At 40.6% G+C, this 25939-nt stretch overlaps 1 protein-coding gene across 5 annotated transcripts in view; it reads right to left on the reverse strand.

Moving 5' to 3' along the window:
- stac (C2 and C2B_Munc13-like domain-containing protein staccato) overlaps positions 1-25939 on the reverse strand; it is a 338745-nt gene that overhangs the window by 164418 nt on the left and 148388 nt on the right. Inside the window, exon 1 of one of the 5 annotated variants that reach the window (XM_067140969.2) lies at positions 13423-13827. The exons of the other annotated variants lie outside the window; for them this stretch is intronic. Coding sequence (XP_066997070.2) covers positions 13423-13512 — 90 coding nt within the window. The 5' untranslated portion in view covers positions 13513-13827. Of the gene's footprint in view, positions 1-13422; positions 13828-25939 lie in introns of those variants that run through there. 5 annotated transcript variants of the gene reach the window in all.

A 25939-nucleotide genomic window follows, 5' to 3' on the forward strand; every position in this document is an offset into this window, starting at 1 on the left:
GTGCATGTCGGCGAATGGACTTGGTGAATTTTTTTTATTGAGGGTAAAATGGACCACTTTCAATACCTTAGAATACTCAGGGACAATCTGAAAAAGAGGGCCCAAAAGATGGAGACTGGTGAACATTTTAAGTTTTATCAAGATAACGACCCAAAGCATATGTAAGGATGTGGTCATTGTTTATTTGCCCAAAATGCTTCATCTTCCCCCTCAATCACCAAACTTCAATGTGACAGAATCTTTGAGACAAACTTGATAAAGAAATAAGAAAAACAACAATCACATCTAGAGAACAGATGAAAAACCGAATTCAAGAAGAGTGGCAGAAGGCATCTCCCCGTTTATACCCGGAAATTAGTGGAGAGCATGCCAAGTCGACTCAGGGAATTAATTCAAATGACAGGAAAGCCCGCCACTTACAGAATCTTTAGGATCATAGGTGAAAAAAGGAAAGTGTCCGAATAATTTTGTGCAATATTGGTTTTGATTTTTTTAATTATTATATTTTCATTGACAAGAGTTCATTAGAAGAATGATGGACGTTTAGTTTTTATGTTCCTTACAGAAACTTGTATTTAATTTATATCAGTGCTTTATTATTACTGAAATCAAAATACAAAGGAAAATTTAATAAAGCATGTTTGTCCGAATAATTATGAGATTCACTGTATTTTAAGAAACTACTACTCAGCTCGCTTAATTCAATTCAGACAAGTTAGAGCAAATAATGGGATTGTGACCTCTCTTTTTCAAGGGATAGAAGTAACAGATTATATATATAGTCTTCCGACAAGAATATAATCTTCTGAAAAGAAAGAAAGAAAAAACTCAGTGGAGATACGGACCAGCCTGTTCTAAACAGCAGAACTCTACAAGGGTGGAGGAACAATGTGGGATGGGAATGACTTCATCGCGCACTAAACGGAACACACTGATGAGGCCAATTGATGCAGACATAAGAAACGAACGACAACGTTTGGTTAAAACAAGTTCTGTGGTTCAAAGTTCAGAGACTCCTTTCCGTGTCAACTCACAAGGATCACATCACTTCACTTAACTTCTTCACGACATTGTGCCTGCAGTTCAATTCGCGGAAATTCCCCAGGCAAATGTTAAGTTTCAGTAATTACAAATAATAATCGACAATGCTTGCTTAGACATGTCACTACTACTACTACTACTAATAATAATAATACTGGGCGAGTTGTCCATGCGGTTAGTAGCGCGCAGCTGTGAGCTTGCATCCGGGAGATAATGGGTTCCAACCCCACTGTCGGCAGCCCCGAAGATAATTTTCCGTGGTTTCCCATTTTTACACCAGCCAAATGCTGCAGCTGTGCCTTAATTAAGACCACGGCCGCTTCCAGCCCATTCCTAGGCATTTTCTATCCCACCGTCGCCATAAGACCTATGTGTGTAGGTGCGGCGTAAATCAAATAGTACAATAATAATAATAATAATAATAATAATAATAATAATAATAATAATAATAATAATAATAATAATAATAATAATAATATGGTACCAAATCTATATAGTCTACGAGTATATAAAATGAGTTCTTTCTGTACATTGCTCAGAATTAAAAAGTGGTATTTCTGCATCAGATGTATCCACAGTAAGAAGGAAATGCAATTTTTAATAGTCCTTCCGCCTGTCTGTCTGTCGACCCGCGCATCACGAGAAAATGGCTGAACAGAATGCAATGAAAATCGGTACGTGAAGTGAGGGAATAAGGCACTACAATCTAGGCTGTAAATAATTTTATTCACGCTGGGTGAAATTGTACTGAAGAGGAAGACCTGTACTCCCTGGTACAGTACGGCCAAGTCTAGTCCCGCCGCCATGGTTTAGCCAAGTACTCAATCGGCTGATAGATAAAGTAATATGATCATTGTTTCAATAAAGAATAGTTCAATGTTTAAAGGTGTTATTTATTTTGCTTATAATGTGTATATACCATCATTCAGTCTGACTACCTGACATAAGACTTCGGCATCTAGATTTATACGTGGTAGGTAGCCTATACACCAAGTCACAATTATTTAAGAGGTTAGAAATTCTGTGTTTGTAGGCATGACTATAATAATGTTTATAATATAATACATGTTGCATATAAGAATATACTTAGCATCTTAAATAATGCATGTGACGACTGTAAAGTCAGCCCACATCTAAACAGAAACTTTTAACATTACCATATTCCTGGTTAGGTACATAGTTTTACTAACCAGAATATACAACGCAACATCAAACTATACACAGAAATGTACATTTTTTATGTATTGTATGACTGATCGGCACGTAGCCTATATAATCTTAACACACGCAGGAAATAGAAAAACAATGGTTAGTTGGCCTGTATTAACCGATTAGTAGACAAACTTATATAACCTAACTCCATATTTAACGTAATATACCATACCATATACTGTACCATTTTACTCGTGGTACCATGCTAATATAACTAATAACGAAAACTTCCTACTCTTTAATGGCGAAAACAAGCAATTGCTATGGTCCCGGGGGTAGTAGTAAATAGTGCTCTATTAATGACAGCTACGGTTTGATCCCCGCAATGAGCAATTAAATACTGGTATCACAATACAGTATAGTTTGAGAAGTTTGAGCAAGCAGTTGTCGTGGTCCCGCAGTACTTGTATTCAGGACACTTAACGACCACCCACGGTTCGATCTCCTTGATGCAGGACTAATTATGTGCCCCGGTTCGGTTAGTACTGGTAGTTATCCACTGTATTTTAAACATTATATTTCTTACTATCGGTTTTGCTAATACATTGTTATTATTGTCATCATTATAACGTATGGGAAAAACCAACTTTATGCTAGGCGGCACGTATAATGTGGTCCTTTAATAGATAAATAGCTATAAAAGCTTGAATTCGAGAATAAGACAAATGATCGGAAGTGGCCTTTCCTGTAACTTTTGTTGTGTACAGGTTTTGGATAAAACAGACATTTTAGGGCATATTTGGACATTTGTGTAAAATATAATAATCGTTAAAATCACCGTTATTTTTCCTCCTGCGTAAAATAGCACGAAACGTAAAAGATCGGAAATTATATTCTAAGCAACTTTCGCTCTGTACAGGTTTTCGATACGGCTAATATTAACAGAGAAATCTGACATTTAGTCCCTTGGCCTCATTAAAATTATTAACCTCTTTTGTTATTATTGTAACCATTATAGCACATGAGACAACTCTACTCGTTGTTAGGTGAGTCTTATAACGTTTAAATTTCAGAGCTGAAAACTAGCAATTGTCCAATTTCATTTAAAAACACTTTCCGGATCTGCTTCTGCATCCATAAGCACAACAGCCTGGCGTAATTTTCTTCAAAACACAGACCTCAGAAATACGTAAATGCACACACATTTCAAAACTAAATAATCCCCGTGTTTAATCAAAATATATATTTACGGTACTATTAAAGTTAAAATAGGTAGCCTACACTTGAATGAAATTGCATTAAAGTCTGCTCTTGCACTATGCGGAATTCATACGTTTAAATCGGCTGACGGAAAGTTTGGCTAAAAGATGGCGGAGCCAATCACAATGAAGCACTCGTTTGGCACACTGTAGATACAGAGTCACTGTATGTAGTGCTCAGTCGAACAGCCTGCTTGAATATTGGCGGGAAGTAGCTGGGGAGTTAGATAACTTCTTTTTTAGCATGCCATTACTCTGGTTCATACGTGTTCTGATAACTACTGGTAAGTGACACTGGTTCGTCATAGTATTCCAGCTATGCGGTGCTGAAAGGAATGGGCAGGGTGCGCACTTAAGGGAAAACGTCAGAGCAGGGTTCACCGCTGTCTGCGGTAGGGCAATTACAGCTCTGGAACTTGCCACTATTCGAACGCCAGGGTAGTACTGTTCATGAAAAGGGAGAAACTGTGCCGTTTTTCATTTGATCGAGCATTTCATATGATAACATTGCTTTTAAATACGATGTTCCAGCCAGTTAATATTGTACGCTGACAAGAATAATGACGTGATTGTAATGACGTATGTCGAATTCAGTTTAATATTTTCCGCGTGTGTTACAACATCACGGGAGAAACGGGTGTGTGGATTTAAATGAGAGTCGATACTCTGCTTAGAATAAGATAGACTGTGATCTTAGTTATAAGTGGTTCAAAAAAAATCAGCAGGCGTTGGACGAGGGGTCCTATAGTATCTTTCTTACGGTTTGTTTTTACACGAAAATAGCCCACGGCGATTTTTCGTTCTATACCTTTTTCCGATGCCTTTGCTGGCGGGACCTAGTGTTTACAGTGCACTATGTCTTCTGGTAGGGGCTAGAGCAATCTTGTTACTTTCATTGATCTGTCTCAGCTTTATCCTTGGCTTTGACAAAATGAAAGTGACTGAGGTATGAGTGATGCTAGTAATGCCATTCCTTCTGCAGCCAGTCCCTGCTATGAATGGTGTGAAAATATTGCTCATAGGGTCGGTTGGTGCATGCATTTCAGTGGGCTTGGCAGACTGATATGTAATAGCAACTTCTGGCTCGGTGAGGAAAGCAACGGGAAACTACCTCGCTCCTCATTTCCCTAGTACGCCTCTTCAGTGATGCCTAGGCCATCTATGACAGCTAATGGCGGAGCTGTTGAGGATCCAACCAGCCTTCGGGCTGAGGACTAAACATACATACATACACCTTTTTCCGATACAGCCCAAAATAACGGATATATCAATTACAGTCGTGCAAAAATGTAAGTCCAAGGGCAGGTAACTAACTCTATAAACCGTAAAGAGAGTTGCTATGGAGATCGTTGCGGGAACTTTTTAAAGGCTATGTAGTCCGGAATTTAAATATCAACCCGATACTTGACTTTCTTTTATACGGGAAGGTATTTGGTGGCTGATGGGAGTATGTAAGAAAGTTCTAAGACAAAAAAATGAGGAAAATCTCTGCATTTTATGCAATAAGGACATTGAAGTTGTCCACTTACTAAAAGACTGTAAAGAAACAAGAAAGGTAAGAGAAAATATATATAGATGGAAAGGATATAAGTAAAATAGATAATGAAAAGGAGTTTTACACCGTTGCTAAATTAATAGAGAATGGAAGGTACCAGGAAAAACAGCAAAACTTTGTAATATCCTAAGAGGAATGCAGGAAAAAATTAAGAGAGGATGAAAAAAGAGAAAATAAGGAAGGAGAAGATACATAATTACGTGTATTATTAAATGTAGCAATATATAAATCGTTGTATTTTAGAGTCGCTATTCATTTTTTCTTGCGTTAACTATTAAACTACATGTGATTTAAATATCGGCACTCAGGCATTCTTCCAGTTATTCAATTCATTCAGAAGGTAGAAAATTTAAGCACTAATACAACTTGGGAAGGGTAAGATGAATGCATGTCCTAGACTATATAACGAAGTTTACGTCTAGGACAAAATAAATAAATAATCTGAAAAAGATAGAAAACAAAATACAATCTAGAAATAGATTGAAATAGTGAATAAGTTTAATTGTAAATGTTTAATGTTATATTTGCATGTACCAAATCATATTGGAATACAATAAATGATTACTCCTTCCCCAGCTTCGGGTGTTCCGAGACTGGGAGAGGGGAGTATTCTATTCTATTTTATACGGGAAGGAAGAAATCAAATCAAGATTAGCAATAATGCAAAAGAATATTAAAGTGCAAAGTGCCACAGACAGCAAGGAAGAGAGTACATCACAACAAGTCGCTCACAGAAGTATGCCCACTAATGTGCCTCAAAATCTAGGGGAACAATATGAGGGTTGAAAAAACCTGTAATCATGCATATGCTAAGTAACTGGTCCCGTCATCGACGGGTACTGCATCTAGTCTAAGGTTTATAATCCTATTTTACGCTGTATGGCAGTGATTTTTCTTTCAAATGATAGAAATAATTGTATATGCGACACAAGATGAATTATGGTGACTTGACAATTGAAGATTCACTACGACTATAGAATGTTAAGTCAGAAACGATCAGAAGACGTGTCCTTCCATGTAATCAAGTACATTTAGTAACAATTGCATGCAAAGTACACCAGCTGTTAAATCCCTTTTCGACATGATTTTCTTTTAGTTCCACTTTCGTTAGGTTAAGCTGAAGTATGACACAGGTAGCGCTTTTAGTACAATTGTTCTCTCTCGGCTACAGACACATCAAGGGTCATAGGCATCGAACCCAACACTTACAGCTGAACGATCCGCACTGCGTAGCCAACTCTCTCTCTGTACATTCTGTAACAAGTATTTAATTCGCTATGTACTGATGCTGTTTTACAGCAATACTGTATAGGGCCTATAGTGAAGGAAGAAAGGAATTAGCCACCTGAATGCCATTTAACGCCTGAATTAATAGTCTACGGCTTCTTAGCATTACCCTAGATCATTTTCCTAAAACTAGCCAACTTCTGGGGCGTACCCGATTCCCGAGATGGCGCGTTCCATCCGAGCAGAGGTTGACGGCAATTTGAGAGTGTTTAAATGTGAGAAGTCTGCCGTTTATTATTATTATTATTATTATTATTATTATTATTATTATTATTATTACTTTCCAACACCCTGGTGAGGTCCTGATACAACTTGTGTCGCACACGTGGTTTTGGCCTAGTGTCACGGCCGGATGCGCTACGTCAACCCTATGTGGAGGTTTATACGTTGTACTTTACTACATCAAGTTTATACGGTGATTGGTAGTGTGGTGTGTTGGGTGTATTTGAAGAGGTATTCATTAATACAAACCCAAACATCCAGTATCCAAGCTACAAAAAATAACCAGACATTGCTGAACTCCCCGACTCGTCCGGGAATCTAATTAGTGACACGCTGAATCTATGGCCACTACCCTGATTATTCAGGCAATGAGAATTATTATTATTATTATTATTATTATTATGAGTATTACTATATTTATTTATCATTGTATTTTTTTTTACAATTTGCTTTCGTCCCACCGAAACAGATAGGTCTTATGGCGACGATGTGATAGAAAAGGCCTAGGAGTGGGAAGGAAGCGGCCATGGCCTTAATTATGGTGTGAAAATGGGAAACCACGGAAAACCATATTATGGGGTCCCGACAGCGGGGATCGAACCCACTATCTCCAAGATGCAAGCTTACAGCTGTGCGCCCTTAACGGCACGGCCAACTCGCCCGGTATTATTATTATTATTATTATTATTATTATTATTATTATTATTACATGTACAACGACATTATCAGCTTACAGACTGATGATTGAACGAACACATGCATTCATTGGTATAAGCCAGTGGTAATATCTTTGTAAACTATCATTTTTAGCAGATCATAAGGCTGCCTTCTTTGTATGTAAACAACGTTTATATCAAGCCAGTTTTAACCTCACATTACGTACATCATGGGATGGACTCCTTCACGTAAACAAGCTGCTTTGTTTATTTCGCTTCACACACATCGCACGTTTGTGGAAGGCTGGTCTTACCACACCAATGTTTGAAGTATCCTGCTGAATGCCTGTCATTTTGTTTGTGCACGAAAAATCAAAATACAACATTCTGGTTCAAACAGTTCATATTTCAGGCTTGCAACATGACCTTCCTGTAGACAGAAGAATTTGGACTGTAGCCAATTAGAGTCTGTATCATATCTACTATATGTATCGTATAAGTTCATTGATGTTCCATTAGATTTATAAACTGAGAATAAAAGTGCAAGCTTCTTTCTTTATTAGTGGTTTAATTTCATACAAGCACCGATAGGTTTTCGGTGACACAGACGAGAGAGGGCTAGGACTGGGGAGGTAGAGGTCGTAGCCTTAATTAAGATACAGCCATAGCATTGGTGAGAGTGAAAAACCACGGTAAACCTTCAGAACTGCCGATGTTGGGACTCGAATCCACTATCACCTGAATGTATATCGCACAACTTCTATCATGAAACTAATTCATTCGGAGGTGCAAGCTCACAAGATAGTACCAACATAGTAAAATTATGGTTAAGTCTCTAAAACCAATACAGATTTCAAGAGTAGCTGATGTCCCGGAATTTTATTCTGAAAGAGATTTATTTGCTGTTCTTTAATTGGTCTTAGAATAAGTCTTAAATGTGAACTAGTCGCAATAAATATGCAGGAACGGATCTCTCGCAGTAATGAACTTGTAAATGACAACGGACTACGCAATGTTTCGATTTCGTAATAAAATCTGAGTGGCTTCACTAACTACGCTATGTAGCCAATCTGTTTAAGACTACAACAATCGTTAAAGCCTTTCACTCAGCTCGTAGGCTCGGGAGTTCCAGACAGAAGCTGTTACGAAGATCCACATTTTTTTTAAATCAACGTAGTCATCAACAATTACAGTTACCTTCATGATCATGATTTCCACTAAAATCCATTAAAATAATGGGGTATTAAAACAACTCCTCAATGTAAACAGGTCGCAGGAAATAATGATCCAGGTAATTCCGCTTTATGACCATTATTTAATACCGCCATTCTAAGGTCATATTCAAAGAAAAGTAGCGAGCGATCATGACAGGCAAAAATCTCTACATTTTCGAAAGAGGTGGTGCGGGGGGCGGGGGATGGTTCCCCACAGGACAAAATGCTGCTTTTCATTTTCTCCTCACTATGAAATAGTACGAAATATCAAACCCTAGATACATTTTAGATGCTCAGTTTTACTCTTAATTCATCCTCGGCTTTAAAATTCTTAGGTTTCTCTTCCGTCTTCTCTTTCTTGTTAGTACAGTGTATGTTTATGAAATGTTAAAAGTATTATTGTAATCTCCTAGATGTTTAGTTCTTAATCTTATTCTTATATCCTCAGTAGGAAAATGTATCTTACGCTTTTTATGTATTCTTTTATTAGATTTTGTATGTTAGGTGATACATTTAAGTTAAAGTGGCAGTTAGTTACAGCCAAAAGGACCTCTGGTCCTACTTATAATTAACTTTAAATAAATATATTTCTATTATATTTCTATGAGCTGCCTTTCGTTCAGATAGCCCTTTAAAATAGAATTCCATCGATATTTTTGTTTACTATAGTGTTATGAATACTGTTCAAGCACTCTGACAAATATATATATATATATTGGCATAATCAGTTTTCTCAACATTGATCGGCTTATGCAAACCAACGTATGTCGTTCGCTGAGAAAATTCGAAACGTACGTTATAGTCTATTGCAGAGTCATCAACGTGAAGAAAAGAAAAACCATCTCCGTACAGGACACAAAAGCCTACGGAGGAATAAAAACTAACAGATTCTGTTATTCGTAACCTTGGCATTAAGTGGGATAAAATGGTTTGCTGTACGCTTTTGCACTCAGTTACTTATTTCTGGTGCAGACTGAGTGATATTGCGAGTCATGTGGGTCTCTTAGAAGAGAAAGCCATGTTCATAATTTCTCGACTTTCTGGGTGAACCTAGCATACCTTCAACCATGCCGATTCTGAAACCTTAACGAATCAGCACGTTCTCGCTAATCCAAATGGCCTATTTAAAATCAATAGTTCAGATACTAATTCTGATGATGATGATGATGCTTGTTTAAAGGTGCCTAACATCGAGGTCATCGGCCGCTAATGGTACGAAATGAGACGAAATGGAATGACAAAGTAAAAGTCTAAAATTCTCCACTGACCAGAATTCAAAACGTGAGGACGAAGAATGAATGGGTGGATATGAATTTAAGACAATCAGTGGATGCGACCCGCAATACCTTACATTCACAGAAACTGACGGAAAAACAATAGGATTACTGACCAAGGGACTGCTGCTATAACATGACACTGAATCGATGATGCTTGCAGTCTAAAGGGGTTCCAAAATCCAAGTTATCGGCCCCTCATAACGGTACTTATCGCTAGGAAAGTAGAATCATGGTATTTGTCATGTTGCGGTACTAATCAAAAGTAGCAGAGACTCACGGTATTCAACACATTATGGTACTACTCACAGGTTATGAAATTCGACATATAATACAGACCTATGGTTTTTCTCACATTGCGGCGCCATTTACAGGCAATGCAACCCTATGGTGTTCATCACATAAGAGTACTAACCGCAGGGACCTGCACTATCCCGTGGTGTTCCTCGTAAAGTGGGTACTAATCATAGGCAAGGCAGAACCATGGTAGCTATCATCCCATGGTCCTCATATGGTGGTACTAATCACAGGTACTGCAAAACCCCACCGCACGGTGCTCCCGTGTGCTACTAACCACAAACCTTTTTGGTATCTAATATAGTGGTACTACGCGCAAGTAAAAGCGACCCATGGTGTTCTCCGCGTGGTGGTACTAATCACAAGTACTTTCATGGTTCCAAGACAATCATCCCTTGGTCGCCCCTTTTAGTCGCCTCTTACGACAGGCAGGGGATACCGTGGGTGTATTCTTCGTCTGCGTCCCCCACCCACAGGGGATTGTGTGCTTGGTCCGCGAGAGGTATTTTATTTCCCTCAAGTCCGTCGGCAAGCTGGTTAGGACCCCCCCCCCCCCCGCCCTATCTTCCACCTGGGACGCGCCAAGTGGGAGTATCACCTCTCCCCCTGCTACGCCAGCGTAGTAGGTTCGTGGCAGATACTCATTCTTGGTCACCAGAAAGATAAGCGACTAGTCTTAGAAAAGTACAGTTTTGCAAGGTACTTTACATTCAATGATATGACCTGCTGTAAACTGCGGCTTAATTTTTCGTAGGAAACTCGCTGTTAGTCGTAAACATGTTCGATTAATTCCTAATGAATAACTTATCTTATACTGCATATACAAGAGTGAAGACGAATATCAGTTCTGCTGCAAAGGGGCGGACTTCAACAAAGGCGGCATCACGTGGAGTCTACAGTACGTACCTGAAATGACTAGGAAGAGTAACTTCAGCAGTTCGAGCAAGTACCACGAGAGGATCGGGAGGGTACTCTGTTTGGATTTACCTCTAGATTCTCTGTACTCTCCAACCACACACTGGGATAATACTTCATTTTAAAGATACCTCCATTACACAATCTATACAATAGTTACTTCGCCCTCTCTTTCTCTCAAGATGGCAGACTGACGATTCTAAATGGAGCACCAGGACCATTAACATACGTCCTATGGGAAGATATCCCTAACAGAGAAGACAAATTACAATTTATCTCAGTGCCAAAATGTAGCCAAGAAAGTGCATTTAACATAATGTATTTCAGCTAATGGCTACACATATTTCACTATTCTGAATGGGTACTATTTATGGAGCGTACTAGAATGAATGTGACTGGGTAAACTGGAGATGCTGGAGAAAATACTAATATTTGCTTTATGTCGCACCTACACATACGTCTTAGGTAGACGATGGAATGGAAGAGGTCTAGGAGGGGAAAGGAGGCGGCCGTGGTCTGTAATTATGTTACAGCCTCAGCATTTGCATGGCGTGAAAATGGGAAACCACAGAAAACCATCTTCAGGGCTGCTAACAGTGGGGTTCAAACACACTATCTCCCAAATGCAAGCTCACAGCTGCACGGCCCTGACCGCACGGCCAACTCGCTCGGTGCTGGAGAAAGGGCGTCCCCGCTTTGTCCATTATATATTTCAAATGGATCCTGATGTGGACCAAGGTTAAAGCCTCACCATGTAACGCACAGATAAAACTTAAGACTAACACTGCATCTCGTACCTCGAGTGTTAATACGAGATTGTACTGCGAACCCATCTCGCTTTTAATACTCGCAGTCAGGTTAATTCTGTCAACATCAACAGGGTTGACAGTGAATTTGGTTGATGTTGCTACGCATTTACGTGCAGTATTTTTACTAAAAAAATGGCAGCTCACTTCTAAAACAATTGTATACATGTACAGAAATTAAACTATAGAATGAAAGGCAGTAATTGACACCAGAGATTATTTGTAATCTGACGAGTTCTGAACTGTTCAAGCTCCAAGCAATATGTCCCATTAGTATATGTTGTTCGTCATCATGGTATGGTTAAAAAGAAAATATAGAAAGTGTTGGAGAGGTGAAAGTATGATAATAAATAAATAATTCAGGTTATGCCATTGATTCCAAACCACCTTTTTCAAGTCTGCCCACTTCCCCAAGGACATCGTAGTTAATTTTCTACAACGAGAGAAGTTGAGGTAGGTCTGTATGACGCGGGAGACGCTCGAGACATTCACGCTATTGATGTCTGAACATTCAGATTATATTCCAGCCTAAGCAAGAAAAACAAACGTGCGCTCAAAACCTAGGACAACGCAATGCTATCATTAATATTAGTGGTATTAACTACAGTCATGCTTTATATCGCCGTCTCGAGAACCTGTAACACTATTACGCTACTCTTCAGCAAGACTTGGCAAAAGTAGACCATTATAGGATTCCGGGCTTTGTCATCCTTTGCACAATTAGAGGAGGTACGTATAATTAGTATCTCGTCTCACGATTCAGATTTACTTGGAAAGAAGAAGAAATCTACCGACCGTTTCATTTCATTCATTTCATTCACTTGAAAGCATAGAAAAGTTATTACTACTTACATCCTAAACTGGTTAATAATTTACATCCTAAGCTGATTAAAAGTTATTTTCTATTCAGTTTTCTACGTATGGATGTTAACGGAAAGAGAACGATGGAGTTAACTGAAGTTTGAAATGTCATTCAGATTTCTACAACGGTGTAACGACTGAACATTGACCACCCATCTACTCGTGCCAGCTCATGAAGTCTTGCTCAGTCATATTTCAAGCCATGTCTCGAGAAGAATGCAGAGAAAGAGCTTCGAGTACGGGCTTTCAACAGTTCACACGTAATTGTAAGAAAAAGCATCAGTCTAACATAAGTAAAGGTCAACCAATTGTCCTCCCTTCATTCTAATCGTAGACTACAGACCACATAATAATAATAATAATAATAATAATAATACATACATACATACATTTCGTGTGGCTATTTCTAGCCGAGTGCAGCCCTTGTAAGGCAGACCCTCCGATGAGGGTGGGCGGCATCTGCCATGTGTAGGTAACTGCGTGTTATTGTGGTGGAGGATAGTGTTATGTGTGGTGTGTGAGTTGCAGGGATGTTGGGGACAGCACAAACACCCAGCCCCCGGGTCATTGGAATTAACCAATGAAGATTAAAATCCCCGACCCGGCCGGGAATCGAACCCGGGACCCTCTGAACCGAAGGCCAGTACGCTGACCATTCAGCCAACGAGTCGGACAATAATAATAATAATAATAATAATAATAATAATAATAATAATAATAATAATAATAATAATAATAATGCACAAGCATATTTCACAGAGCTGAAAATGGATTAGAAATGTCTGAAATATACCACATACATCAAGATTGGAAAGGAATTAGCTCTCTGATGCAGTGTAAATGGAGAGTTAGGCTGGGTCTGTCACACGATCTAAACACTTACAGTCATATTTTTCAGGTACAGATTGGTTTGTTTCTGGAGCATGTCCTTCTTGACACCCCGAAACGTTCTCCTTATCGACCCTGTCATCATTCTTTAGCACTATATCTACAATGTTACGAGATAACCAACAAACACACACACCGGGTTCCGGCCACTAAAATTAACTAGAGCCTGCACTACGTAATTCCGCTGTCCACTATGTGTCTTGGCGTCGCTATCATGCTTGTCGAGCCCACCAAAGTGGACTGATCAGTGTCGGAGCCCGGCTTACACTCCACGGAGTGGGCCAGCTGATAGTTTATTAAGTATCACCCACATGGGATGCTTAGCAAGCATGCGCAGCTCTTCACTCTACACAGCCGAAAATACCCCTCCCCTGACTACACACCCGTTCATTATTCCACTATAAATTAATCCGGAAGAATCACTTCACACGTGTAATATTAATCACGTCAAAACCGATCACTATGATAGTCAAACCCTCTGACAAGCACGGCAGGCAAATCACCAGATTTTCCTTGAGCTGATATTGCTCTATTTCTACAGCAGGGCATCAGCTGTGCCAAAATCTATTCCAAGATGCGCGGTAGTGTACGAAACACTGTCTGGTCTCATTTAGCTCTGGCGATTCTTGAAATTCCATAGTCAGGTATAAGACAATCAGGTGATTCTTAACCTACACAAATTTACCTCATAACTCCCTGCCCAACGAGTGGATGCAATGATTATTATCGTAGGAACCTCCAGTCAATGAAAGCTTAATGTTAGTCGTGAACTATAGATTAGTTCTATAAAATGCCTTTTCTTACAGCATTTGTTCTGTGGTCCGGCTTCTTAACTGAATGGTCAGCGTACTGGATTGGGTTCACAGGGCCCGAGATTCGATTCCCGGTTGGTCCGAGATTTGAATCGAGTTTGGTTAATTCCTCTGGCTCGGGGACTGGGTGTTTGTGTTCGTCTTAATATGCATCTCTTCACCTGTATGCAAAACACCATACAGCCACAACAGAAACATGCAATAAAGAATACATCCTTCCACATAGGATTGGCGCCAGGAAGGGCATCCAGCCACAAAACCGGGTCAAATCCACATTAAGTACCAACCTCAATAAATTGGGGGAAAAGTCAGGAAGAAGTAGAATAGACAAATGTAGGCATCAGTGGTCGAGTAGGTGGCGTTCTAGTTTATTGAGCCCAAGATTGTGGGTTCGAACCCAGCCGAAGTTGGTGGGTGTTTGAAGAGGGGAAGTAACAATACTTCATGTTGTTCATATCGAAATGTAAATAAGCTGTGGTGAGTACGATGGGTGTTAAACGTTTGGCCCATACAGCTTTGGGGTGGAAAGACAACTGGTGTCTAGCCTGATGGCAGCAGGCATTGGTGTCTCACGGGACACGACTGCCTTAGCTATATTGCTTGGCTTTCTTGGTCAGATTCTCTTGTAAGATAGCTTGTCGGTTCACCTCACGAAGCCGAATGAAACCATCCCAACCAGCAGACCAGGATTAACATCCATGGACATGCCAGGAATCGAATATCTGATCTTCACGTAAATGGTCGTGGCTGTTTTAAGGGGCAAAGCAACGTATTCATCAGCCCCACGAAAAAAGGCTAGCTCATTAGGTGTTAATTCGGTAAAATTCTCTAGGCTCATTCTTGATTTCAATACTGTAGTTAATAAGAGTGGTGTGACCTAGGAGCGAGAGCGCAACGTCGAAACTGGCGTGCAGGTATCCAGATGATGTATACTCGAAGGACTTCAATTTCGGCAGCCGAAAGTTTACGACATTATAGTGCAATCGAGATTTCTTTTTTTTTCTTTTAATATCTCAAAACTCCATGGCAAAAACTGCCCTCTGATATGACTCCGGATGAATTGGCCTTCGTGACGCGAAGAAACGGGGGCTAGATAGAATCAAAGAGAGATATGGAAGTAACTGATCTCGGACCTGAAAATGCCCTCGACAGAAGGAAGTGGCGAAGGGTGACCAGACAAGTCGAACCTGCACCGTTGCGTGATAGCAATGAAAGAAGTAGAAAAAAAGACCATCTACATTATAAGAAACGTTTTGACTTTAGAATTGTATTAGTTATTACATTGCACATATCGCAGATGCACCCAAATAAGATGTCTGTACAATTAATTATGAAGTTATTACCGATACCAAAGTAACATTATCAATTGGAAGAATGGCAGATATATAATCTTTTGGCTAGCGAATTAAAGTCACATTAACACCTACAGGCTATCAGCGATGCTGATAAGTTTAAGGACTGGGATCGGTAACGTAGCAGCCGTCGGCGGTTGCTGAGTAGGCTTCGGCCTACAAGTGGCCATGGCTGGTCGGTGGTCCTACAGCCCTGCACTCAGACGAACCAACCGAGCGGAGGAGCGGAGGCCGCGGCTCTTGGCCTCTGCATTCAGGAGACGGAGAGGGGCTGGTCCCCACCGTCGGCTGTCCTGAGAATGGTTTTCCGTGGTTTTCCATTCTCCTGCACTAAGGCTAATGTCTGGACAATTCCTAGTATAGGCCACGGCCGCCAACCATTTCACCTTCCTAAACATCTCGTTCTCCAATACATATCTCCTGGCCTGAGAGACGGCATCACCGTCTGAGAGGCCCGCCTCCCCCTTCTGGGGAGGAATGAAAACAATGAGGAGGAGGAGGTAGCAGCCCCAGCATTCTCCTGGTGTGAAATTGAATCACTTGGTTAGAATTCCACCTCCTTAATCTTGATTGATGGGTTTTGTTTTTTTTTTTTTTTTTTTTTTTGCTACGGGCTTTACGTCGCACCGACACAGATAGGTCTTATGGCGACGATGGGATAGGAAAGGCCTAGGAGTTGGAAGGAAGCGGCCGTGGCCTTAATTAAGGTACAGCCCCAGCATTTGCCTGGTGTGAAAATGGGAAACCACGGAAAACCATCTTCAGGGCTGCCGATAGTGGGATTCGAACCTACTATCTCCCGGATGCAAGCTCACAGCCGCGCGCCTCTACACGCACGGCCAACTCGCCCGGTGATTGATGGTTTATTAAGTCATTGTTCCAAAATTATAGTTCGCAACAGCCAGTACCTCTAATTCAGTATCTAGGTAGATTTATTATATACTACAGTATACGAGGCCTATGGGCATGCCCAAATGAAATAGCTTTTTTTAAAAATTTATTTTTACAGTTTGCTTTACGTCGCACGGATACAGATAGGTCTTATGGGGACGATGGGATAGAAAAGGCCTAGGGGCGAGAAGGAAGAGACCGTGGGCTTAAGGTACAGCTCCAGCATTTTCCTGGTGTGAAAAGGATTGAAATAGATCCCTTCAGTTTCCTTTGATATGGGCAACCCTTTTCCATGTCTCATTACGGGTGGGAAGTGGGACAAGTTTAATATATTATTTTCTTTACAGCCAGCTTAAAGGGTTCTCACAATTACTTAAATTCCTTTGCTTCAAAATTTCTCACCTCGAAAATACTGTGTACCTATCGACTTTTAGGCTCCTACAGTTTGTCTTAGGAACCTACTCTACCCTCCACCAAGCACAGCATCCAAGACCCAGTTCGTATGAGCGAGAATTATCACTACTTTAATATTCATTATCTATATGTAATGAATATTTCTAATAAATTCAACTAACTTTCTAAGAGACGGACTGAAAAACAAACAAGGTAATTAAATTTAGAGCACTGCAACAATTGATATTTAAATTCCACGTTAGCTCTCACCGAGAAGTGAACGTGTCTCCAGTGAAATGTAATTATAATTCCCGATTGAAGGTGATATTCCTGGGATTATCAAAGTTGTCTGTAATTAGAACCAAGTTATAAATTTTGATTGGAATGAAATGGAATAAAAGAGCGTTATTTTGCAAATGCCGCAATGTTGCCCTAACATGGGTAGAATCTTGGTGTCGCTGGGGCAGGATGGAGTTAAGGATGGGAACGTAACGGCCGTGGCCGTAATTTTTCTGAAGTGAAACCATGGAAAACCATCTTCAGATCTACCCTGAAGGCAAGTCCACAGCTACACGATCCGTACCACGCAGCCAACTCACTCGGTATTTTAAAATATGCGACTGAAAAATGTATAATAGGACCTGTAGCCACCTACTTCGATATTTAGCTAATTATATTTCATTTCACTTAGCGATTTCCACAGCAGAACATGGATTATCACATTAAAGGTAGATATGAAAAATTTCAATTGCGGCGCAAGCAGGGTAGGTGCCGAGGATGACTGGGAAAAATTAAGATTTTTCGCGCACATAGTAAAAAATAGAATCTATAGCTACTGAATACTGTGTTCCAAGCCATGACACTCAAGAGACCAAACTTGCATTACGTAACCTAAGATGTTTAACACGAACTACAATAACTGCTGTACAGTTTTGCGTGACTTCCAATCCACGAAAAAAAAATCTTTTTGCGAGAAGCTAGTAATCTTACCAAATGATTACATCCTTACCACTCATCTTTCGTAAATTTCCTGAATATAAATCTGCGCTTGTGAAATCCGTCAACAAGGTCACACTACAGAAATGAGAGCATTTATCTGTGGGGAGTAACACGAATTTGGTTGGCAATATCTTTTTCAGAGACGATGCAAGACGGTAAATCTAAGAAACAAACAAACACTTCAGATATTATTAAATTTATGGACGTATTCCAGTCCAATATGTAGTTATCAGCTGGACGGACTCCAAACCTTGCATTAGCACACTGCTCCTACCAGTGAGCTGTCATGATTGAGAACAGCCCCCTACCTACCTCTTATGGGTTACGTGCCAGATGCGACCGTGCCGGATGCGACCAGGCCATTATCGTGCCAATAGCGACCGAGTTGATAAGCATCGTGCCGCATGCGACCCATCAATCACTTACTATTGATCTGCATTAAGGGCTGTCACCAAGTGGCAGATTGCTGATAAGTAGCTAACTTGGTCTTTTCTGAAATAAAGGCTTGACACCGTGGTTAGCAGGTTCGAGTGCCGTTGGTCGAAAGAAAAATATAATAATGTTGCTGGCTTTACGTCCCAGTAACTACTTGTATGGTTTAAGGAGACGCCGAGGTGCCGGAATTTAGTCCCGCAGGTCTTATTTTACGTGGCAGTAAATCCACCGACACAAAGCTGACGTATTTGAGCAAGTTCAAATATCACCGGACTGAGCCAGGATCAAACCTGCCAAGTTGGAGTCGGAAGACCAGCATCTCAACCGTCTGAGCCGTCTGAGCCACTTAGCCTGGATGAAAAAAAAATCACCATCAGAATGTTGGCCGGCAGGGTAGGAAAGTTAGTGGTAGACTGTTTCTAATCACTAGATTGCATGCCAAAAGCCTGGATTCAAATCCAAACCTTTTCGCAGTGTTCAAATGGAGTGAGGGGATATGATGCTGTTGATGGCGATTCAGCTGTCGGATGGCGACGTAAAGCATTGAGTAGACCCCTTGGTATTATTCGAGAGGAGTAGGCTACGTGCCGAAACCGGGTTTCATCTTTCCTTACTTCATTATCATAATCCCACATCCAGACGCGCAGGCCGCCCACGGTCATCAGGTAGATAGACCTGCACCAGGCAAGCCGAACACGTCCTCTGACACTCCTGGTACCAATAGGACACGATAAATAAGTAGGCCTAAGTCGTAAATAATTTCAGGTAATTAGGATCTTTTTTTTTTTTAATTTTGCTAGTGGCATTACGTCGCACCGACACAGATAGGTTTTAAGGCGACGATGGGCTAGGAATGGGAAGGAAGAAGCGGCCCTGGTCTTAAATACAGCCCCAGTATTTGCCTGGTGTGAAAATGGGAAACCACGGAAAACCATCTTCAGGGCTGCCGACAGTGGGATTCGAACCCACTATCTCCCGGATGAAAGCTCAGGGCCGCGCGCCTCTAACCGCGTGGCCAACTCGCCCGGTGGGAAAAGACGTAAACGTATCACCATGTTTCGTGTTGTAAAACGAGTTTCCCCCAGAAGTGTTATGTAAGGTAGGGGTAGTAGCTGCTTATAGGACTTATTGAAATGGCATTGCAGTTCGTTTAGCTTACCTTATCTTGGGTGATAACACAACTTATCAAATGACAATTTGCTTGTCAACGCCGGACGCATCCGGCACGGTTACAGATTATGCGGTCGCTAGTGGCACGGGTCGCATGCGGCACGGTCGCATCTGGCACGCCACCCCTCTTATGTACGAATACGATGGCTAAGAATAGAAATCACTTGATCAGCGCTGAAAAATATTATCACTTAAAGAGAAATATACTGTGGCTATTTTCTTACCGTCATCGCTTTCCACGTTAATTGTTCTTATCCATCAGAATCCTTGCCAATGCATGTATGATTTTTGAAATAAAATGTCACGTCTCTGGAATTCGGATTCCACGTAAAAGAAGAGGTCTCGTAGAATGATCACAATATCAAGTCACGTAAACCTGTTGCTTTGCCTTTTATTTATCATCCGAGTCCCACAAAGGTATTATTTCTTATGCATTGTATGTATGTCAACCCCTTTGTTCAGTTTCCTGATACGGGGTCGGGGTGAGGTTTCACGGCCGGATGCCCTTCATGACGCCAACCTCAGATATGATGATGGTGATGATGTTTAAAGGGGCCTAACATCGAGGTGTTCGGCCCTTAATGGTACGAAATGAAAGAACAAAAATGTCAAAGTCATCCACTGACAAAAAAAATAGTAATGACATGAAGAATGAATGGATGGACATGAACCCCACAAAAAAAAAAGAGGAAACAAACAAAATACAGTGGATCAGACTCAAACAAAGATCATACATAATTGATTACTGACCAAGGGACCACTCATAAAACACAATGATGCTTGATGTCTAAAGGGGTGCAAAATCCAGGCCGCACAGAATGGTACATGTCGCGAGTAAAGTAGAACCATGGTACTTGTCATGTTGCGGTACTAACCAAAAGTAGCGAAACTCACGGTGTTCCACACAAGACGGTACTACTCACAAGTAATGTACTTCGTACAGGTAACGCAGACCTATGGTGTTTCGCACACAATGGCGCCACTCATAGCCAACGCAAACCAATGAGTTTCCTCACCTAGGTTTACTAGGCACGGATGCCGGTCCCACGGGCTCCGTGGTGTTCCTCACATAGTGGATACAAATCAAAGGCAACGCAGACCCACGGTGTCACTCATAGTGGTACAACTCACAGGCTACGCCCAGACCCGCGGTGTTGCTCACATGGGTACGACGCACGGGTACTGGAAAACCCACAGGGGAACCAACTCTCTGCTGCTACTAATCACAAACCCATTTCGTACCGAACATAGTGGTACAACTCGCAAGTACAGGCAACCCATGGTGTTCCCCGCGTGATGGCACGAATCAAAAGCAGTTTCATGGTTCCAATTTAATCATCTCTTGGTCGCCCCTTTTAGTCGCCTCTCACGACAGGCAGGGGATACCGTGGGTGTATTCTTCATCTGCGTCCCCCACCCACAGGGGGTAGTGTGTTTGGTCCGCGAGAGGTAGCAGGCTCGTGGACCTCAGTTAAGGAGCTAATTAAAATTGAATAAATGATGGTGAATGAAAATGGGTAAGGAGGTGGAAGGAATCAGCTGTGCCCTCTGGACAGGAAGTGTTCTGAGCATTTGCCTGGAAGTGAAGATGGGAAATTACAGAAAACCATTCGAGACAGCCGACTGTGGGATTCGAAACCACTCGTCTCCCAAATGCAGAGATTGGCTCTACACCAGTGACCTGCGACTGAGCGAGCGCAATACATCCTACGTACTTTCTCCAGGAATACATTGAGAAGGCGGATCGTGATTTTCGCGAGAGCTACCGAATGTTTCCAATGAATAACAAAGTAACGTACACAACGAGCGCTCGGGTCACAGGAAAGCGATCTGTGTTTGTTGAATGCTCCTCTCGTAGTAGCAGGTAAACTGTAGCTCTAACCAGTAGGACTGTACTAATCAAGCGTCAAGATGAAGGTTGTTGATGCTACAATACTGTTAACCTCCAATAGAAGCTCGGACACTGTTTCTGCTGATGGTATGAGAATGCAAGACAAAATATCTAAATGATGCGCTGAAAATAAGATTAAATCATGAGGCTCTACAGAAGGAAAAAAAGGAAAAGAGCAGTTAGAAGCTCTGCTTGGACTAAATTCGGAGAAGTAAGAGATGATAGGCCTAATAATAAGTCTCTCGTAAGAACCCAATTAGGAGCATGGTTCCAGCGTGTGGGACCCACACCAGGATTACTTTATACGAGAGCTGGAAAAGATCCAAAGGAAAGCAGCACGATTTTTGCTGGGTGATTTCCAACAAAAGAATAGTGTTACTAAAATGTTGCCATCTTTGGGCTGGAAAGACTGGGGAGTAAGGAGACAAGCTGCTCGAGAAAGCGGGATATTCATAGCTGTCAGTGGAGAATGACATCAGTAGACGAAAAAGCTTGGGTGGAGCTTTTAATGTTAGGAAAGATCCCATAATGAAGATAAAGTTGGAATTCAAGGACAAATTGGAGCAAATATTCATTTACAGGAAGAAGACTTAGGGAAAATAATATTGTATTAAGGGAAATGTTCGACAAATTTCCAACTGCTTTGAACTCAATTACGAACAAACAAGGTAAACAATTGGTAGGGAATCTGTCGCCTGGGCCACAATCCTAAATTCTGATCGATGATTGATTGATTGATTGATTGATCACCTTGAGAAAGATCGCTCTGAATCTCCACTGGAATAAGACATACTGACTGCCTTCAGTGTAGAAACACTGAAAAGAGGACATTCTTATTTGATGGAACACAATGCATGATGCATCTATTAGGAGTGTCAACAATTAGAAGGTGCGTAAGCAGCAGCAGCAGCAGCAGCAGCAGCAGCAGCAGCAGTAGTAGTAGTAGTAGTAGTAGTAGTAACCAGTATCTATTCATTAGCGTTAAAAGTATGTAGTCGTTTTGACAAATTGTTTGCCGAGAAAGTTGGCCGTGCGGTTACGGTTGTGCAGCTGTGAACTTGGATTCGGGAGATAGTGAGTTCGAACTCCACTGTCGGCAGCTCTAAATGTTTTCCCGTGGTTTCCCACTTTCGCACCAGGCACATGCTGGTGTACCTTAATTAAAGCCACGGCCACTTCCTTCCCACTCCTAGCCCTTTCCTATCCCATCGTCGCCATACGACCTATCTGTGCCGGTGCGACGTAAAGCAAACTGTTTAAAAAAAGGTCTGAGGAATTTAGAAAAGTATAGTGCATAGATGTAAAAGGAAAACTGACGTGCTGCTTTATAACATTATAAATATTAAAGTGAATATATCTAGATCTGAATATTGTTGCTTGTAATCTATGTATTCTACTCTTCCCTCCCTTTAACGTAAGTGCACAGTGTATATCATCTACTATAAGGTTTTTCCTTCCAGGCACTTTTCATATTTATGCTACCGGTGTATAATTTATTTCATTTGTCACATTCTCTTATGTATTTAATTTTAGTTTCTTGTCAATTACGTTAACAGTTGATTTTATTCATTTTATTTCTTTTCTATCTAACGAGTGATGATATACTGTTTAAATCGGCAAACCTCCCAATATTTATTAAACTAAAAGTGGTCGACTTAAGAGCTCATCTTATGTTCGGCACAACATAACCGTCTACGAAGAACACGCAATAGGTTTATCAGCACTTCTGTTTTGCTTAGTAAGTAATAATAGGTAGTTTCAACTTTGTCTTTGCTGTATTGGTCATCATTTTTCTTTCTTTCTTTCTTTCTTTCTTTCTTTCTTTCTTTCTATTATAATTTAGTAGATCATTAAACTCTCGCGACGACACTCCATTTACCACTTCCAGTTCGTATCATAGGCAACAGTTTTGAGAGTAAGGTGTACGAAGTTGTATATTTTATTTTTTGCTAGTGGTTTAACGTCGCAATAATACATCGTCACATCGAATATTTTCGGAAATGCATGGATGGGAAAGGACTGGGAATGGCAATGTAGATTCCGTGGCCTTCATTAAGGTACAGCCCCAGCATTTTTCTGGAGTGAAAACGGGATTCCAAGGAAAACCATCTTCAGGGCTGCTGACTGTGGGATTCGAACCCACCATCATCCGAATGCAAGCTTACAGCAACGCGACGCCAACCGAAATTTAGATTTGAATTACCTCCTAGAAATTCGATGTATGTGATCTGCCGAAAGATTTTAGTTACAAAATAAGTTTCATTTTAACCTCTGACATGTCCATAAAGAAGTAGACACATTACTCATTATGTTCGTAAACTACAGGATGTCATTGCTCATTATGTTCGTAAACTACAGGATGTCATTGCTCGTTATGTTCGTAAACTACAGGATGTCATTGCTCGTTATGTTCGTAAACTACAGGATGTCATTGCTCAATATGTTCGTAAACTACAGGATGTCATTGCTCATTTACATCATTTTACTGAACATCACTGCATGAAACCAAGTATTCCACCTAGTTATTTGCAATAGGCACTGGAAAGACTTGCTTTCAGAGTGTCACTATCATATTTATTTCAAGAAATCGAAGTAGATGTGTTCCATCATCTTTATATTGAGAAATACACTTCACTTTAACCACAGCATCATTCAACTCACTGAGCAAGTTCTCACAAATCTGACCATAGATTGATGCTGCGCGGTTGTACTCTGAGTAGGTAAGAAATGGTCTCACAGAAAATCCCGCAGCCTGAGTAAATTTAGTCCTGTACGGTCAACCGTCCATCAGAATATCTAAACGATGCTCAATTTCTGTCTTTTGAGAGAATACCTTCGATTGTTCTTATTCAAGTCGTAGCAGCAGTATCGTCTAGAACCGCAGAAGCCGAAGGAAGTCCTGAGTTACTACTCATGAATGCGGTCTCATAACACATTATCACGGCTGGACAGCAAATACGCAAAAACGTAAAAGAAATTCCGCAAAAAATAAATTTCATTCCCACAAAAAAATACTTTTTCATTACCGCAAAAGATGATTTCTACCTCAAAGCACAGTTGGGGACGCGTTCGTCGAGTTCCATAGTATTGCTCCCGATCACGATCAGTTACATTCCGTTCTAGACTATGTACTTGAAAACTATGTAAAGTGTAGATGCAAAATTTCGCCCTAATTTATGGACCAGAATACCAACAGATGAAATCAGAACTACAAATGGTGCGGAGTCGTTTCATCGACATTTAAAAAAAAATTACAAACCCCATCCTTCTATCCACAAGTTTACGGAAACTGTATAGCAATTGCAAAGTGAAACTGATCTGTGTTTTAATTTTAACACAGTGCATTATAAAAGACGTGACCGTGAAAATCATCGTGTTGCCACTGAATTGTAGGACTAATATCTACGTAGTGAATTGCCGTTCCGGTTACTGAAGTACGTAAAATTAATTGCACATCGGTTCCAGCCTATTCCATTTTAAGACAAGTGTTTCACCAGGGCAAGCAGTGTGCTGCGCTGCCAGCATTATAGGTAAAGTTGTTGTACACTTTATATTTGAGGTTGTGATTTCTAATATTTTGCGGTAAAGATATGTACAGTTTTGCGGCAATTAAAATAGGAAGTTTTGTGGTAATGCAATCCACCGATGATCACCACATTATTAGGCTGACAGAACCACATTTTTCCACAAGAATTGTTTTAGCTACTGCTGTGGTTATAGACGATGGTGATGCTACAAATTGTGCTAGAGCACTCTTAAGTTTTCACTCAAAATCGAACTGGCCTTTATTTCTTCTCTCTCCTAATCATCACTTAAGGAACACACTTTCTTCTCAGCGTACCAGCTGAAAGTAAATCTCCACTACTCTAACATCCAAGGACGATTCCTTCAGAGATATTTCTGCAGCTAAAAAAGCTCCCGTTATAACAAAATTTCATTTTTTTTCTTTCCTTTGCACTTCCGGCAAGATTATTAATTTGACATATCAATAACAAGTGTCTCAATTTTCTATCGTCTCCTTTAAGTTTTTTTTAAACGAGTTTCCTTAATGAATCTTTCCAATGACACTTAACTCTACAATTGTACAACTTACATGTCGATATTTGATCATCTGTAGCATAGCATCCTTCACTTTTAAATTAACTCGCTCTCTAACATTCAGATGGGAACAATGGCAGGACGGTACTCTGAATGTGGAGATAAAGGCTAAGTTAGGAAGAACTCAATGGATGAAGTGGTACGCATAAAGAGCCTTCGATGGTGGGATCGTGTGAGGCGAATGGAGGATAGGTTACCTGAACTCGGTCGAGGAGGGTAAGACAAGTAGAGGGAGACCAAGACGACGATTGTTAAACTTAGTTAAACGATTATGATGATTATTATTGTTTAAAGGTGCCTAAAACCTAGGTCATCGGCCCCAGAACTCAGTTTAATGATTTAAAGGTAAGAGGTATGGAAGTAAACTAGTCTACAGAGCTCTAGTAAAAATGGCGTATGTATGTCTAGTATACAGAAATACTTTGTTTATGCATTATGTCGCATGTGTACTAATGAGAACGCATTAAATCT

This window comes from Anabrus simplex, chromosome 2, assembly GCF_040414725.1.
Source record: "Anabrus simplex isolate iqAnaSimp1 chromosome 2, ASM4041472v1, whole genome shotgun sequence".
Taxonomy (NCBI): Eukaryota; Metazoa; Arthropoda; class Insecta; order Orthoptera; family Tettigoniidae; genus Anabrus; species Anabrus simplex.